Genomic DNA, 16,823 nt, shown 5'->3' on the forward strand with positions numbered 1-16,823 from the left:
TTTTTTTTTTTTTTTTAGATAGCTGTGTCATATTTTTCCTGTTGGGTTGTTCTTATTGATTTGTTCAAGCTCCTTGACAGCTGTAGATATAAACTGTTTTTTGCATTGCAAAAATCCCCCCCGCCCCAAGCGATTGTTTGCTTCGCCCTTAAAAAGTGTCCCTCTTCAGATAGTCCAACATGCTTAGCTCTTTTGCAGTTCCTGGGTTTCCAGTCACTAGAGTATACTCATATTTTCTAGATTTTTTGGGGGGTGGGCAGTATTTTCATTTCATTTAAACGTCTACATTCACTTTAATCCCTCTGATTTTTGTTTCTTTTTGTGTGTGGTGTAAATGTGAGTCCAACTTTATTTTATTTTTCTAGTTTTGTCAGTTTCGCTTTACTTTTCAAAAATCAAGGGCTCCTGGCTGGCTCAGTTGGTAGAGCATGCGGCTCTTGATCTCGGGGTGGTGAGCTTGAGCCGCAGGTTGGGCGTAGTTTACTTAATAAAAGAAATATTTTTTAAAAATCTGTAATTTATTCCCATTGAGGTGAAATGCCAACTTTGGCCATATAATAAAAGTTCCTGTGTGCCAAGATTTGCTTTCAGATTTGGTACTTACTGCCCCTGGCTTGTCTATGACTCCACACACCAAGCCATGTTGATTTTATTCCAATAGTTTTACAGTGTTTTTTGATATCTAGCAAGGAGAGTAGGTTTCCCTCCATTGCTTTTTTTTTTTTTAATTTTAGTAATCTACCCCCAACGTGGGGTTCAAATTCATGACCCCGAGATCAAGAGTCGCATGCCCTTTGGACAGAGCCAGCCAGGTATCCCTCCCCGCTTTAAAAAATTATCTATTTACTTTTTTAAGAATCTAATCTCTACACCCAACATGGGGCTTGAACTCACGACCCCGCGAGATCAAAAGTTGCATGCTCTACCGACAGCCAGCCAGGCGCCCCTCTCAGTACTAATTTTTGAAAAGATATATTTCTCTATCTACTGTCCATTTACTTTTAATTCCAACGATTCTCTATCCTGGTCTCTTGAGTTTTTAAGGTACATAGACATACGATCAAGAAGGCAAAGAGATATTTCACCAATGTTGGTTTCTTTTCTTTTTGATCCTCTTGAACGTGTTGTAACACTGTCAGTAGGCATCCCTGTATGGTTCTTTATTTTAACTGAAATTATCTTAGTATTTAACCATTAGAATAATACCTCCTGGTATTCCACTACTATTTTTAATTAAGATTTTTTTTTTTAAAGGAACGGATGCTGAAATTTAATCAAATTCCTTTCAGCATCTCTTGATATGATCGTATTTTTCCTCCTTAATTTGTTAATGTCATGAATTATGTTGATAGATTCTCTCTTAAACAAACTTTGTGCTCCTGGAATAAACCTTTACTTACAGTGTTAATCTTCTTTTGATTCATCAATGCATTCTGGTACTATTTTGAGAGTTTTGCATCTACGTAAGTTAATTTCGCTTCTGGGTTTTTACGGTTTTTATCAGGTTTTTCTATTAACGAAACCACAAAAACTTTACATAAATTAGAGATTTCATTCTTTTCCTGTGGTACAGAATAGTTTAAGTAGCATTGGACCAATTGATGGTCCTTGCTGTGTTTTCCTCAACAAGCTCTTGAGTTTTTCTTTTTAAATTATTATTTTTTAATTTTTATTTTATTTTTTAAAAATTTAAAAAAGATTTTATTTATTTGAGAGAGCAAGAGGGGGGGAGGGAGAGAGAGAAGCAGACTCCCCACTGAGCAAGGAGCCCTGTGCGGGACTTGATCTCAGGACCCTGAGATCATGACCTGAGCTGAAGGCAGACGCTTAACTGACTGAGCCACCCAGGTACCCTTCTTTCCTTTTTTAAATTTATCTTTTTTTTTCCCCCTAAACTCCTGCTTTTGGATTTACCCTTTCAACCAAGTTCGCTTTCTCTTTCAACAATTTCTATCTTTTTTAGCTTCCTTTTGTTTCTCTTTCTCTCTCTCTTTTTTAAGAATAATGAAAGCATTTATGGCTATACATTTTCCTCAGAGTACAACTTTTGCTGGGTCTCACAGCTTTGGGAACCCCGTGTTCCTGAAATCAGGGAGGTAAGTTGTTCAGGAGTCCAGATCTCAGTGGTACAGGGCTCAGGCTTTGAGCCTGAGGGCAGAGGCCGTGTCTGCTACAGGACCCTATGGCCTGGAACAGAGCCAGGCAGAGTAAAGCACCAGCAGATGCCCACGGATGACTGAATGAACACAAGGGAAGGAAGCAAGCAGGTGGGACCAGAGAGTTAGGGACCCATTATAAGTTTGCAAACCCAGCCTCATTTCTGGCCCCGTGATCTATCAGCTCACAAAGGTTTCGGCAGAGCCAGTTGGATCTGCTTTCTGAAGGAGCAGAGCAGAATCCAAAACAGCCAGGGACAGTCTAGGGAAATGGGAGTCAGGGGTGCCGGACGCTGGTCAGAAGGGAGCTTCAAGGTGAGCCATGTAGCAGAGCGAAGAGAGGGAATGAGTTTCGAGAGGTCTGGTTTGCCAAGGCCCCGGTGGGTGGGGAGAGATGAAGGAGAACCGTCTCTGAGGGAGATGGTTCCAGGTCTCCTGGGGAGTGTTTGGCATTCCCTGGCGAGAAAGAGAAAGAAGGTGGTTTTGAGGCCACGGAGGCTGGTGGCTGCACAGCCATCTGGGATCCTTGGAGCAAGCCAACGAACTCCCATAGGCACTTGAAGACTGGTTGATAAGGCTGAGAAGACAGTGGCCCCAGAAGCTTCTCTGGACCTTAGCACCCGTCCCTCTGCCTCCAGGGAGGAGGTGGGCCAAGCCATGTCCCTACTGTCTGGCCATCCCTCCAAGCACTGGCTCAGCCAGCAGCGGGTGATGGGGAGAGCTCGCCCCCAGCCCCCCTCCCTGGGAGCCAGCCGCACCAAGGAATAGGACGGGCGGGGGTGCTGAGCTCCCCAACCTCAGCTCTCCTCCCTACCCCAAGAAGCCCTTTGAAAGGTTTTCCTGGCAGAGTTTAAAGCTTCAATTCATTGAATTGCCTGGCATGAGGCCCAGGATGAGGGGATGCCGGGAAGGCCCCAGCCCTACACCCCAGCCCTCCTCACCTTAGCCGCCCCCACTTTCCTGGGACCCAGGCCGGCAGGCCTCCCCTGCTCCCTCTCTTCATCCAACGGCACCCACCACCTTTCCCCTCGGGGACCCAGGTATCCTGCCCCTTTCTTGCGGAGCAGATGGCCACCCCAGAGGCCCAGCCTTGCTAAATCAGACATTTAAATCCCATAATCCTTGGTGAGAGGCTGACGGAGGGGGTAGCAGCCCAATCCTAGAAGCAGGGGCAGGAGAGAACCTCGTGCCAGGCCTGGCAGGAGGGGAGGAGGGACAGTTGGTTCCCGAGTTATGAATGGAGCGCCCCCCCTCCCTTGTTGTCATGCAGCCCGCAGACTGACCCAGTCTCCAGCTTTTGTTCTCCTCTGGGAGCCCCGGCCTTGGGCCCCCCAGCCCACACTCCCGGGAGACTCAGGTGGCTGCCTCCCAGGGTCACCGCCTTCTTCCCCGCTGCGGCACGCGGGCCCCGCGCAGCCTGCCCAGTCGCCCACCCCACGGACGCACAGGTGGTAGCAAAGTTTATTGTAAAATAAGAGACCGATATAAAAACGGGATATAAAAAGGGAAGAGGAGGAGGGGGTGTGGGTGCAGAGTGCAAAAGAAATCGATCCTGAGAGATTGGGGGAAGTAAAAAAACCTCGGCAGATACAGATCCTACACCAGGGATGGAATCCTCCAGGCTGTGAGATGGGAGTGAGATTTCCTCCTGGGCGCCGGGGCTCCCCAAGAGGTCGGACAGGATTTGGCTGGGCCAGCAGGAAGGGGACCCCTCACCAGCTGCCCCCTCATATGAGCTGTCGCCCTGCCCACTAGCACGGACAGGGGACCGCCAGCCTCGGAGGCACCACGTCGCAGACATCATGGGGTAAAAGGGCTGTTTTGGGGGGTCAGACATACATAATTTCATTCACCCTCACAACAAACTCCGTGAGGTAGGTATGGTTATCAGCATTTCATAAAAATGGCCTATGAAATTAGGAAATTTCAACCACTGGCTAAGACAGTAGAGAACTGGGCTCACAGCCCAGCGTGTGATTAGCTCTAAAACGCTCCTGACGTTCAGGAACATTTTCCTACCTCTCCCATGGTTCCTCACAGTAAAAATCTTTAAAAACCAGGCTGGAACGTCCTACGTCCCCCCCGACCAACCGACCTTGTAGGCCAACTTCTTTACAGAGCCTTAGGGCAAGGCGAATGGAAGAATCCAGAGCGTCTCTGGAGCACACCTGTACTAAGCAGTCCACACACCGAGCAGGTGTGCTCAAGCTCCCAAGTCCCAAAAATGCCAGGGAAAGAGGGGCAAGGGGGAGGGGGTCAGTGGGGGGCGGGGGAGGGGGCACAGGAAGCAGGGGACGTCAGTCCGAGTCGGGCCCCTCTCTCTTCAACATCAGTTTTTTATGGCGGGAGGTAGACTGCCCCTTCTTAGCCTTCAGGTGGCTGTTGGGGAGACAAGGGGGAGGGGAAGAGATGACATCAGCGAGTGCGAGGCTGGGGGCTCCTTGTCCTAGACCTCCGCTTGGGAGGGCCTGAGGCGGGAACAAGGGAATTTCAGTTAAAACGGTCATCGCCAACTGCAGGTATGTTTGCTGAGACCCGGGTCACTTCCGCGTATTCTCTTCATCTTCCCCCCACCCCGTCGGACAAGCAAGGAAACTGAGCCCCAGAAGGGGAGTGGCAAGGCCCCAGGGATGCTCGTACTCGGCAGGGCTGGGGGTCTGTCCCAACCCCGCCGTGTCCAATACTCCCACATGGTTATCAGGCCCCGATTTGAACCCCCAGCTCTGCGCCAGAGGTTGTTGGAAATGACAAAGAAACACCCCTGCTCATCCCTGGAGGGGCTTGGGGACCTCCCAAGGCAGGAATGGGGTTGTGGGATACGCCTAGGGGGAGACGGAAGCATGTTTGGGCTGGGGGGGGTCCCACTGTGAGGGCGTCAGCTCCCTTTGACCTTGAAGGTAGGATTAGAATGGAATCCCGTGTCTTTCCAAGGTAGGAAGGCAGGCGTGTGGGGCTGGGAGAGGCCCCCGGTCACTCACCTGGAGTGAGCCCTGCTTCCCCCTGGCTCCTTTCCACTCAGGGCATCCTTCAGCTCCAAGGCCTCATTCAACTCCCTGAACATGTTGAAGCGCTCACGTCCACGGATCTGTGGCAGGGGAGGAGGGGGAGAAAGAAGCATGAAGGCGAAGCCCCAGTACCGTGGAACCCCCGTGGTGTGGTGTGGCAGTCTGCATCGAGGGCCGGCCGCGCCCTGATGGCAAGTGCCCTAACTGCAAGCAGGGCAGTCAGGAAAAAGACAGCGTTCTCAGCGCTGGGCTTGAAAACAATATTCAACCCAGGAATATTCACTTCCAGAATCGGGGACAGGACCAGAGGAAAGGACGGATACAGGAACAGGGCCTAGCCTCCCGTTTGCTCCCTTCATAGTTTTTTTCCCCTCATCCGGGCCCACTGAGTGGGGGCAAGAGCCTGCCTCTCTGTCCCTCCCAGGCTTGGTACCTGAAGGGTGAAATATTCCCCATCCAGTGGCTTCTTCTTTTGGGGAGGAGAGGAGCTGGTGCTGGGAGTCAGTGCTGGGAAAGAGGGGAGGAAAGACAAGAGAAGAGTACATTTTGAGCAGAACCGCACCCTCTGAGCCTCCCCTACCACCTCTTGTCCTGCCTGCTTACCTCGCTTAGTGCTCCCGGGGGGCGGCTCGGGGCAAGGCTCCCCCTTCTTGCGGAAATTCTCCTCCTCTGTGCGCCGGTCTCGCCCAGGACAGGCACAGACACGTACCTCAAAGCTGCTCCGCCCCAGCACGTTACCACTACCCCGGCAAGAAGACCAAAGCGGGAGGCGGTGAGGGAGGTGAACCACCCCCCTAACTCCCAACCACCCTCATCCTCTGCGGAGCCTGAGCCGAGGACTACTGAGAAGCCGCAGGTCAGAGAGGTTCCAAAGCCGGAGGAAGGAAACTGGGGGAGGCTGAGGGTGGGGAACAGCAGAGGAGAGTCCAGGTGTGGGGCAGGCATGAGTGGGAAAGATGGGTGTCAGCAAGGGAGGGAGGGGCCGGGGGCAGGGCGGCGTGCAGGGCCCTACCTGGAGTCTTCCAGGGTGATGATGGTGAGGATGGGCCTCCGGTTCATGCCCCCCATGCAAGAGCTGTTACACATGTAGTTGTAGTGGACGGTGGTACAATCAGAGCCGACCTGAGCCAGAAGACAGGCCCAAGGTCAGGCCACCCCGCCCCCGGCGGCCTGCAGTCTCCCTAGGCCTCAGTTTCCCCAACCGCGGAATGGGGATGACCCGCCTGGCTCTGCACACCTCACGGGGCCGTGCGGAGGCTGAATAAGGAGAAAGCCCCCCCATCTCCCACGTGATGGACCCCTCCAGCCCTCTCCTCCCAGAGACCTCAGACGCCAAACCAGACCTCGGGCGGCTCGTAGGGCACCACCACGCTGTGTCGGAAAGTGTTTCTGTCGTCCAGGTACTTGGCTCGCAAGTTTCCTTCCACCCGGATGAGATGCTGAGGCGGGGCCAGCCCTGCGAGCAGCCGGGGAGGAAATCGGGAAATCAGGGGTTTGGGGCCTCCGGGCACCGGCCCGCCCCGCCCCCGCCCCGCCCCCGCCGCTCACCATCACTGTTGTCGGGACAGCGCTCGTGGTGGGGGCAGCGCCGCACCACCTCTGTCACGAACTCGGACTTCTTATAGATGGCCATGGCACGGACGCAGGTGTCGGGTGGGGGCGGGGAGCTGACCCACAGCTGCACCGGGCAGGTCTTTGCCAGCTGGCAAAACAGCTTGTTGAGGGACGGGGAGTACTGTAAGGAGAGGAGGAGGGGCGGACAGGTCAGGGGATGAGTGTGGGGGGGCGGGGGCGCAAATGGACAGACAGCCGGGGCACCAGCCGGAAGCCACGGGCCGTGTGGGGACGGTGGCTAGACATGGCGGGGTTGGGGTCTGCGTCCCAGAAGCTTACTTTGAAAAGCCAAGGACTGAATGAGTGAAGGAAAAGGAAGAAGAGTTCCAGGGCCCGGTATGACGGGAAGGGTGAAAGCCCAAGGTCAAAGACTAAGGAGAAGTGCAGACTGGAGAGGCCCAAAGTGTGGCCAGGTGCGGAACAGTCCCGTGGAAACCAGCGCGTGAGGGCCACTGACCGTGCAAGTAACAGACTTGGCTGTCCCGGAATGCAGGAACCCCAAACGGAACCCATAGGTGCCAGGGTAGGTCTTCGGGGAAGGGACGAAGGATGACAGGGGCCAGGAGGTGGCTGGTCCGGGACCCGCGGGGGCAGGAGCTGCGGCCATCCTGGAAGTGTCATCGGACCCTGTATCCAGCCATGCGACGCCTTCTGAGAGCAGCAGTTCGTCCACTGCCGGGGACAGCTCGGAAGACTGCAGGTGGAGAGACAAGAGTCGGAGGGCCAGGTCCCCAGCCCCCCGCCCCGCAGGCCCCCCCCCCACCCAATCCTTACCAGAACATTGTTTTCAGGAAGCCTGGAAGACAAGAGCAGAAAGTCAGTGCTGGTGTTTGCTTCCCACGGGCTTCTACCAGGGGGCTGGGGATTGGGGTGGACGGGCAGGATGGGGCAGTGATGCTGGGAGGCTGGTGGGCAGCCTGCCCTGCCCTCCACTTACAGGTTCCACAATTCGGAAAATGTCTCCTGGCTCAGAGGGGGGTCGATGGTGAGCTCCGACTGTGGGTCCTGCATCGCAGCTCCTGGGAAGGGAGTGTAGCCGCTGTGGAGAGCAAAGTGGGGGGTCCAGTATGAGACACACCCAACCCCGGGCCCCCCAACCCTGTGGCAGGAGGGACCTCTCCACCAACACCGTACCAGGGCCTGAGATGCCGCCGCCCCTGGCCTCCCCAGGCGCAGGGTTGCTCCTGCCTAGCCCCTTGACGACCCAGCCCAGCCCGCCCCACCCGGCCTCAAGGTACAAAGATAACCAGAGAGGGAATTTCAGCCTTCCCACCACTGAGTCCACAAGCCTTCCTGGAAGGGTACCCTATTTCTGTCCTGGTAATAAGGATGAAGCATGTCAGCCTACACCCTCCCCCTGGGGGAAGATACCTCCAGGGACCCCCACATTCCCCACCTGACCCCCTTCATCACGAAGCTTCCTGAAGAACTGGAATCCCACTCCCAGCCCTGGCGCACAGGGTCCTCCGGACTCCCCCGCCTGCCTCTCTGACTTCATCTTCTAGCACGCTCCAGCCACGGGCTGCCCTTTTCTGCTGCCAGACACAGCCTGGTTTAGCCGGCTGGTGGTTCCCTCTACTGGGAACCCTGGTCCAGCCACGGCTGCAGGGGAGGCATCTTCTGGGACCTTGTCTTGAATGTCACAGCTCCTCAAGGATGTTTGCCCAGACCGCCCAGGCAAAGACTGCGGGGCGTAAGTGAATGGTTGTGCCCAGGCCGTGAGCAGGTTGTGAGCTGTCCAAGGAGCGAGCAGTTCACAGGGGCAGTCCCGGTCCCGGCCGGGGTGCCGTCCTAGGCTATGCGGCCACCGTCTCGTGGCATCTTCCCTGACACCAAGTTTGCTGTGAGTTTTGAGAAAAAACCACGCCCCCTGTGGACGTCCCCTTCATTACTTCTTTGTCTTGTAGAGCATGACAAGCCCATCACCCCCACCCCCACCCCCCGAAGCTCCTCCCACCAACATTCACCTGCTCCCAGGCCTGATTTCTTATGTGCTCAGAGTTTGTGAAATCCGTTCATGTGGGTTAATTCATTTGTCCCAAGAACCACTCTGGCCACCCCCGAGCCCCCCCCCGCCCCGCGACAGATGAGGAAACTGAGTCTCCAAACCCGCCCACAGCACACATAGGCGAACAAATGAGCTTTTATTAAAAATGACCATTCAGGGGCGCCTGGGTGGCTCAGTCGTTAAGCATCTGCCTTCGGCTCAGGTCATGATCCCAGGGTCCTGGGATCGAGCCCCGCATCGGGCTCCCTGCTCGGCGGGAAGCCTGCTTCTCCATCTCCCACTCCCCCTGCTTGTGTTCCCTCTCTAGCCGTGCCTCTCTCTATCAAATAAATAAATAAAAAATCTAAAAAAAAAAAAAAATGACCATTCAGACATCTAGCAGGAGGATGCTTACTTCGTCACCGACTATTCTCTCTTCAGAGCTCTCTTGTTAAGGCTGGAAGTGTAGATTTTGGCTGACAAAAGTCCTCCAAAGAAGAGGCTGGCAAAGGGCTCCTTATCACAGCCGCCAATGCTGGGGTGGCGGGGAGGGGGGGAGGATGGACAATGCCTGTGGAGGGAGGAAGGCAGGAGCGGGCGGCTGGGGAAGGGATCCCAAATCTTTGCTTGGCGGGAAAAGACCAGGACCCCGCTCCTTCTATGATCAAAAGAACTGTGAGATGTTTATGGAAGGGAGCTTCAGAAGTCGAAAGCCCTAAATGTTACTTACATTTGCTGTGCAACTTTACCCGCCTTTACCTTACCTTACCTTACCAACTTTACCTACCTCAAGGGCTAGCCTTTTGGCTTCCTCACATACAGGCATTGAGTTTTCCTCATCTTTATGTGCTTAGTGAAAACTACCCAGGACTGGGAGCCATGAGCGGCAGGCTAGGCCTGCATCCCAGTCTCACCACGTAATAGCTGTGTAATTTGGGGAAGATACTTAACCTCTCTGTGCCTCAGTGTCCTCTGCTCTAAAGTAGTACCCTACTTATTATGGGTAAGGTAGAGAGCTGAGAAAAGTGCCTGGCACATAATAAAAGCTTGACAAATGTGTTTGTTTATAGGATTATCCCATTTTATTAGTTCTGTATTGCAGGTACAATCACTAGGAGACCTTCTCAGAGCCGGTCCTTCCCAGGGATGAGCACCAAGGGCCATTAAACTAAATTTTCAGAAGCTGAACCAGACCTTCCAAATGGCTAGGGAGGCAGGACGTTTACATAGATATCCCTGGTGGGAAGGCCACAAACTCAGCTGGGACTCCATTGAGGGGCCCAGCCAACCACCATCCCAACAAGGGCTGATGTTTATCCATCCCCACAGGGGCCCACTGCTCCCAGAGGCTTATCTCATTAATCCTCTCAAGAAGCCCTTACCCGTAGGTATCACCAGCTGAGGGAATGGAGGTTGAAAGAATTATCTCACTTATCCAGATTCAGAAACCTCCCGAGGGGCAGGGCGAGGGATTTGAACCTGGGCTGTCCAAAGCCCACACCCAAGCTCTAAATAATTATGCTCCTCTGCCTTCATCCAGAGTCTGCTGTAAAAAATTTTCTTGGCTGAAAGCTATTTGGTTGGAAAAAAACAACAACCAAGATGATTCTGGAAAATAATAAGGCAGGGTCAGGCAACTTACTGCTTTGCAAAACCACTTCTAGGTAAAACCCCCTTAGAAGAGTGTTGTATGGGGCAGCAGGAGTTTTGCACAAATATGTTCACGTCAGCGTTGTTCTCGATGACAGGTGACGAGAAACGTTACTATCCACCAGTAGGGAATGGCTACATGAAATACCGACAAGAGAGAGACATTTACTACAACAGTTTAAGGAAATGAGTTTATCTGTATATATGTAACTAGATATAGCTCAGAAACAGGTTGATTACAAAATACAATTTGCAGGGGGAAAAAAAAGCCAAACACAGTAATGTAGGTAGTTTATGTGAATTACAAATACAAAATGACTAGAGTTGACCCTTGAACGATGTGGGGGTTGGGGGCGGGGCCCCCTGTGCTGTTGAAAATCCATGTGTAGCTCCTGACTGCCCCAAAATTTAACTACTAATAGCCTACTGCTGAGCAGAAGCCTTACCAATAACATCAACAATTAACGCATATTTTGTGTATATACTATATATACTATATTCTTTCTTTTTAAAGATTTTATTTATTTATTTGAGAGAGAGAGCACACAGAGGGAGAGAGCACAGAGGGAGAGAGAGAGAGGGAGAAGCAGACTCCCCACTGAGCAGAGAGTCCAACACGGGGCTTGATCCCAGGACCCAAAGATCACTACCTGAACGGAAGGCAGATGCTTCACCGACTGAGCCACCCAGGCACCTCTTATATACTATATTCTTTTTTTTTTTTTAATTTTTTTATTGCTATGTTAATCCCCATACATTACATCATTAGTTTTAGATATATATACTACATTCTTAAAATAAGCTAGAGAGAGGGGTGCCTGCGTGGCTAAGTCGGTTGAGCATCTGTCTTCAGCTCAGGTCATGATCCCAGGGTCTTGAGATTGAACCCCCACGTGGGGCTCCCTGCTCAGCGGGGAGCCTGCTTCTCCCCCTGCTCATGCTCGCTCTCCCTCTCAAATAAATAAATAAAATCTTAAAAAAAGCAAGCTAGAGATAATGCTATTAAGATAATCACGAGGAAGAAAAAGGCATTCACAATACTATACTCTATTTATCCAAAAAATCCATGATAAGTGGTCTCATGGAGTTCAAACCTGTGCTGTTCAAGGGTCAACTGTATTTATTGCTTATAAACATATATACGTGGAAGTATGAAAGACAGGCAAGAATAAACACTTACAAACTATGATAGTGATGGTCTCAGAGAGAGGGAGATATGTATGCTCATGGGACTGGGGGTACCATCACAGGGTTCTGGCTTGATTAATGAAGGAAAATTTAAAAAGATGGTATTCATACATCACTTGTATATTAAAATAGGGACACAAATAAGACAAATGTTAAGTGTTATAATTCTTTGGTGGGAATACGAGTGTTGTATTATTCTCATCTGTGTTTTTCTAAAATAAAAAAACCTAAAAAAGAAAGATGTACTCCCGTGTATCCATCTTCCAGCTTCAAGAATAATCAACATTCTGCCTTTATTGTCTCCCCTAAACCCCCAGCCGCTCCCCAGAAGCCCACAAATGTTTTTGAGGTAAAATCTACATAAGTTGAAATGCACAATCTTAAGTTTACCAATTAGAAAACAAATTTGACACATTTTGATACAACCTTCTAACCTAGCCCTACCAAGCCTAAGACACTTTGCCGTGTTTCCTTTTGAAAGTTATACATTTTATGCTTAGGTCTACTATCCATCTCAAACTTTGTATGGTGTGAGGTAGGGGTTAAGGGTCAGGGGTCAAAGTCCATTTTCCACTTCCAGTTGTTTTAGCAGGGCTTCATTCTGGGGCCTTTGTAGAAAACCATTTGACTACACTCACGTGTCTTTTCCTGGGCTCTATTCTGTTCACGGTTGTTGTCCTACAGTAGCTTTATAGTAATCTTGAAAGTCAGCTAGTTTAAGACCTCCAACTTTGTACTACATTTTCATTTTGGAATCGGCTTGTCAGTTTCTACAAACAGACCTGCTAGGATTTTGATTGGGATCAAACTAAATCATTTTGAAGAGTACTGACATCTCAACACTATTGAGTGTTCCATCCATGAATATGGTACTCTGTTATTTAAATCTTCCTTCAATTCTCTCAGCAATAGTTTGCAGTTTTTAATATAGAACCTTGTCCATCTTTTGTTCAATTTATCCCCAGGTATGTATGCTATGTTTTTGGATGCTTTGTAAGTGGCACTGTTTTTACAATTCATTTTCCGACTTCAGATTCAATGGTTGCTATTATATAAAAATACAATTTATATATATTGCCTTTGAAACCTGTGACCTTGCTATCATCACTTATCAGTCATGATAATTTTTCTTTTTAAAAGATTTTATTTTTTAAGTAATCTCTACATCCAACATGGGGCTCAAACTTCCAACCCTGAGATCAAGAGTTGCATGCTCTACCAACTGAGCCAGCCAGGTGCTGTTTTTCTTTTTTTTTTTTTAAGATTTTATTTATTTATTTGAGAGAGAGAGAGCACATGAGAGGGGGGGAGGGTCAGAGGGAGAAGCAGACTCCCTGCTGAGCAGGGAGCCCGATGCGGGACTCGATCCTGGGACTCCAGGATCACGACCTGAGCCGAAGGCAGTCGCTTAACCAACTGAGCCACCCAGGCGCCCCCAGGTGCTGTTTTTCAATGGATCTTCTATTAGCCTGGTTAACGCCTTCAGTGTAATGTTGAAGGGGTGAGAATCAAATCCTTTTCTAGTTCCTGATCTTAGAAAACAAGCATTCAGTCTGTCATGACTATGTATTGATGGTAACTTGATTGGGGGTGCCCTTTATCAGACTGAGAAAGCTTTCCTTTTCCTAGTTTGCTGGGAGCTTGGCTTTTCTTTTCTTTTTAAAATCATGAATAGGTGCTGCATAATGTCAACTGCTTTTTATGCATCTGTTGAAATGATCATAGGATTTTTATCCTTCAATCTGTTAATGTGGCAAATTACACTGATTTTTTAAATGTTAAAACATCATTGCAGTCTAGAGATAAACTCTACTCGGTCAGGATGTATTTACCACTTTTATAGATTATCAGATTTGATTTGCTAAGATTTTTGCACATACATATTTGCATATACATATGTATATGTATATATATTAATACATATTTACATATATATATATATATTAGCAAGAATATTGGTCTAAATGTTCTTTTCTTGTAATGCCCTTGTCTGGTTTTGGTATCAGGATTCTCAGGATATCATGAAATTAGTTGGGAAATGTTACCTCTTCTATATTCTGAAAGTTTGCATAAGATTGGTACTGTTTCTTCCTCAAATGCTTGAAGAGAAGAACAAAGAAGAAATAGAATAGAAAATAGCATTAACATGGTAGACTTAAACCCAAACCTTACAATAACTGCATTAAGTTAAATGGACCAAGCACTCCAATTAAAAGCAATTTAGTGGGGGAAAGGAGGGCTGTTTCAACAAGTGGAGCTAGAGGAACAGGATATCTATATAGGAGTCTAACCCCCCCCCCCAAAAAAACAGAACTCCTACCTCACATCATAAAAATTATTTTAAAATTAATTAATTATGGCTCGTAGACTTAAGTATAAAACCTAAAACTGTAAAGGTTCTTGAAGAAAATATCCTAGAGATTCTTCATGACCTTAGGGTCAGCAAAGATTTTCTAAACAGGTCACAGAAAACATTTGAAAGACAGAAGATGAATCTTCTGCTGCTCCTTCTTAGACAGTGACAGAGAGGCAAGTAACAGGTCAGGAGAAAACACAAATAGTGACAAAAGAAGCCTATCCAGAATATATAAAGAACTGCATGCAGCTGAACACAATTTAAAAAAGCAAATAAACCAACTTCAAAAAAATGGGGGAAAGATTTGAAAAGCCGCTTCCATTATGACACAGGAATGGCCAATAAGCACATGAAAACTGATCCTAGCTAAGAGGATTGCAAATTAAAACCACAATGATGTACCACATTAGAAAGACTGACAAACCAAATGTGAGGAAGGATGGCTCTTGCTGGTGGGAATGTAACACTGGGACAACCACTCTGAAATATGAGAATTTAAAAAATCAAGTTTAGATCTGCTCTCTTACCTAGCAATTCCATGCCCAAGCAGTTATCCAAATAATAATAATAATAAAAACATGAAAACATATGACCACAAAGAGAATTGTACAAGAATGTTAATAGCAGCTTTATTCGAAATAACCCCAAACGGGAAACCACTCAAATGGTCACCGAAAGGAGAATGGATAAACAATCCACGGTTTATTCATCCGATGAGATGTGCTAAATACAAAGGAGCAAAACACTGATACATTTAGTAACACGGATGCATGTCACAGGCATTATGCTGCCCACCAGAAACCTACACAAAGGAGCATATCCTGTGTGGGTCCATTTACACGACGTTCTCCAACAGGCAAAACTGGTGACAGAACTCAAAATAAAGACGAGGGTCAGAGACTGATTGGGTAGAGGCACGAGAACCTTCTCTAGGGCGATGAAAATGTGCATTTTGACAGGCTGGGGGTTAGTTGCCAAAACTCGTCTAATTGCAGTGGGTGTCAATGCTACCTCGATTTCGGAACAAGCTGCACACACGCCCCGCGCGCGGAGGCCGGTACGGAGCAGGTGCGCAGGTGAGCGAGCGCAGGCTGGAAGCGCCGCGCCGCCAGTGACGGACGGGCGGGAGGCCCGCCCCCCGCCCCTTCGGCTCCCCTCGGCTCCGCTCGGCTCGGCCCGGCTCTCCTCGGCTCGCCCCGCCCCCTCCAGCCCCCGCCCCTTCCGCCCCCACGACGTTCGCTCTGCGTCCGAAATCGGAATGGCTGAGCCAGGAGCCGGATGCCCAAGAAACCGGGTCCCGGCCATAAACAAACGGCGCACCATCGCACTCTGTCATCGTTTAATTCTCAAATGAACCCGTTCTCGAAAATACCCAGGGCCTGCCGTCGGCACGCTTTTTAAAACCCCGTCCCTCGCAATGGTAGCGTCCGCCCGGGTTGCAGCCGACGGGGTGGAGCACACCATTCAAAGAGGGGGAGGGATTGAGGTTTGCATCAAAACAGACCCTCCCTCCCACCCCAGAGTGACAGCTAAGTGGTCCGGGAAGGGGGAAAAAAAAGCAGGGGAGGGGGCTAGCCCCTCCTCCTGCACTTAAGCGGAGCCGGGCTAAATGACATTTTCTCTCTTCTTCCCTCCAACCGGGTGGACAGTGAGCTGCTCCGGAAAAAAGAAACCGGAAACACTGCGGCAAAGTGGCAGAAATGTAAACGTACAGCCAAACAATAACAGGGCTCGCGGGCCTCTCGGACCTGGACAGTCCTCCCCGGCCTCGCGGGCCGACCTCCCGTGGAGCGCTTCCCACTTCCACGACTGACAGTCTAACTGGATTTTCTCCATCTAGCGGAGCCGGGGACCGGTTGGAAAGAGCCGTCCAGGAAGGACAAAGGTCCGGAAGTTATGGGACCTTAGCAGCTTGGGCTTCCTGGATCAACCCCCCGAATAGTCATTTCGGAATGGAGCCGAGGTTCCACCAGGATGCGGTGGGCTCGAAAATCTGGGGCCACGGGTCCCCAAAATTCCGAGATTCGAAAATCTCAGACCCTGACGCTTTGTGCGTCTTATTTCAGGGTTCCCCACACCCAGCACTGGGATGGGTGGGGTGGGGCGGGAAAGCACCCCTTAGGCCTGCTGCAGGTCCCACTCTCCTGTTCAGCCCCGAGTCCGGCTGGTCCTAACATCCCCATCACCTATACACCCAGGCCTCTCAACTTTGCATTCCTAGGTTGGTGCCGCCAGCCAAACGTCCGTTCCCGCAAATCGCTAAGTCCCCAGTGCCCCACCCCCAGACCCCTCAATTCTCCCAAGCTGAAAATACACGGAGCCGAGAGCCGGTGACTCAGAGAGGACTCATCTGGCTCAGTCAGGAGCTTACCCGAACCTCAGGGGAGCGTGTCACCGTCCTGGGAAGCACGCTCCGAGGCCGGACGCCAGGTGACCCCGGAGCCCAGCGGCCACCTGCGCCCAGGATCGTGGCTCTGGACTTTTGAGAGGCTCAAAACTTTTAGCGCCAGTCGGAGCACATGGGAGGGGAAAATCCCAATCCCAGCAACCCCCGCGAGGCTCCTGGCACAAAGCTGGACGGTCGCCATGACAAGTAAGGGCAAGCAGTTCGCCGGGGCGGAGGAGGTGGGAGTGGAGTCCGCGGGGAGGACAGGGAGGCAGTCGGGACTCTCGCCGTGTTGGTGCTGTTGCTCCTTGACGTTGGGGTGGGGGAAGTTCGACAAGCCAGAGCTGCGGGGGCAGAGTTGGTGGAAACCATTTTAGAAGACTCCTGCCATGTGTCAAACATGAAGGTGGAAGGAACAGGGTCCTTTGCACTTGTCATTCCTCTCCCAGATAGCTGGAGAGTTTCTTCTCAGCAGCTAAAA

General features: G+C 50.4%; 1 protein-coding gene across 1 annotated transcript; it reads right to left on the reverse strand.

Moving 5' to 3' along the window:
• Positions 1–4,404: 4,404 nt before the first annotated feature.
• TP53 (tumor protein p53) lies at positions 4,405–16,499 on the reverse strand. Its single transcript, XM_032431962.1, has 11 exons — positions 16,328–16,499; positions 7,713–7,814; positions 7,550–7,571; positions 7,233–7,469; positions 6,710–6,896; positions 6,505–6,617; positions 6,174–6,283; positions 5,765–5,901; positions 5,595–5,668; positions 5,135–5,241; positions 4,405–4,535 (listed from the first exon to the last, which is right to left on the reverse strand). Exons 2-11 carry the CDS (start codon positions 7,784–7,786, stop codon positions 4,454–4,456), a joined length of 1,143 nt encoding a protein of 380 aa, XP_032287853.1. The 5' UTR covers positions 7,787–7,814; positions 16,328–16,499; the 3' UTR covers positions 4,405–4,453.
• Between the last annotated feature and the right edge of the window lie 324 nt (positions 16,500–16,823).

This window comes from Phoca vitulina, unplaced genomic scaffold (assembly GCF_004348235.1).
Source record: "Phoca vitulina isolate PV1807 unplaced genomic scaffold, GSC_HSeal_1.0 scaffold47, whole genome shotgun sequence".
Taxonomy (NCBI): domain Eukaryota; kingdom Metazoa; phylum Chordata; class Mammalia; order Carnivora; family Phocidae; genus Phoca; species Phoca vitulina.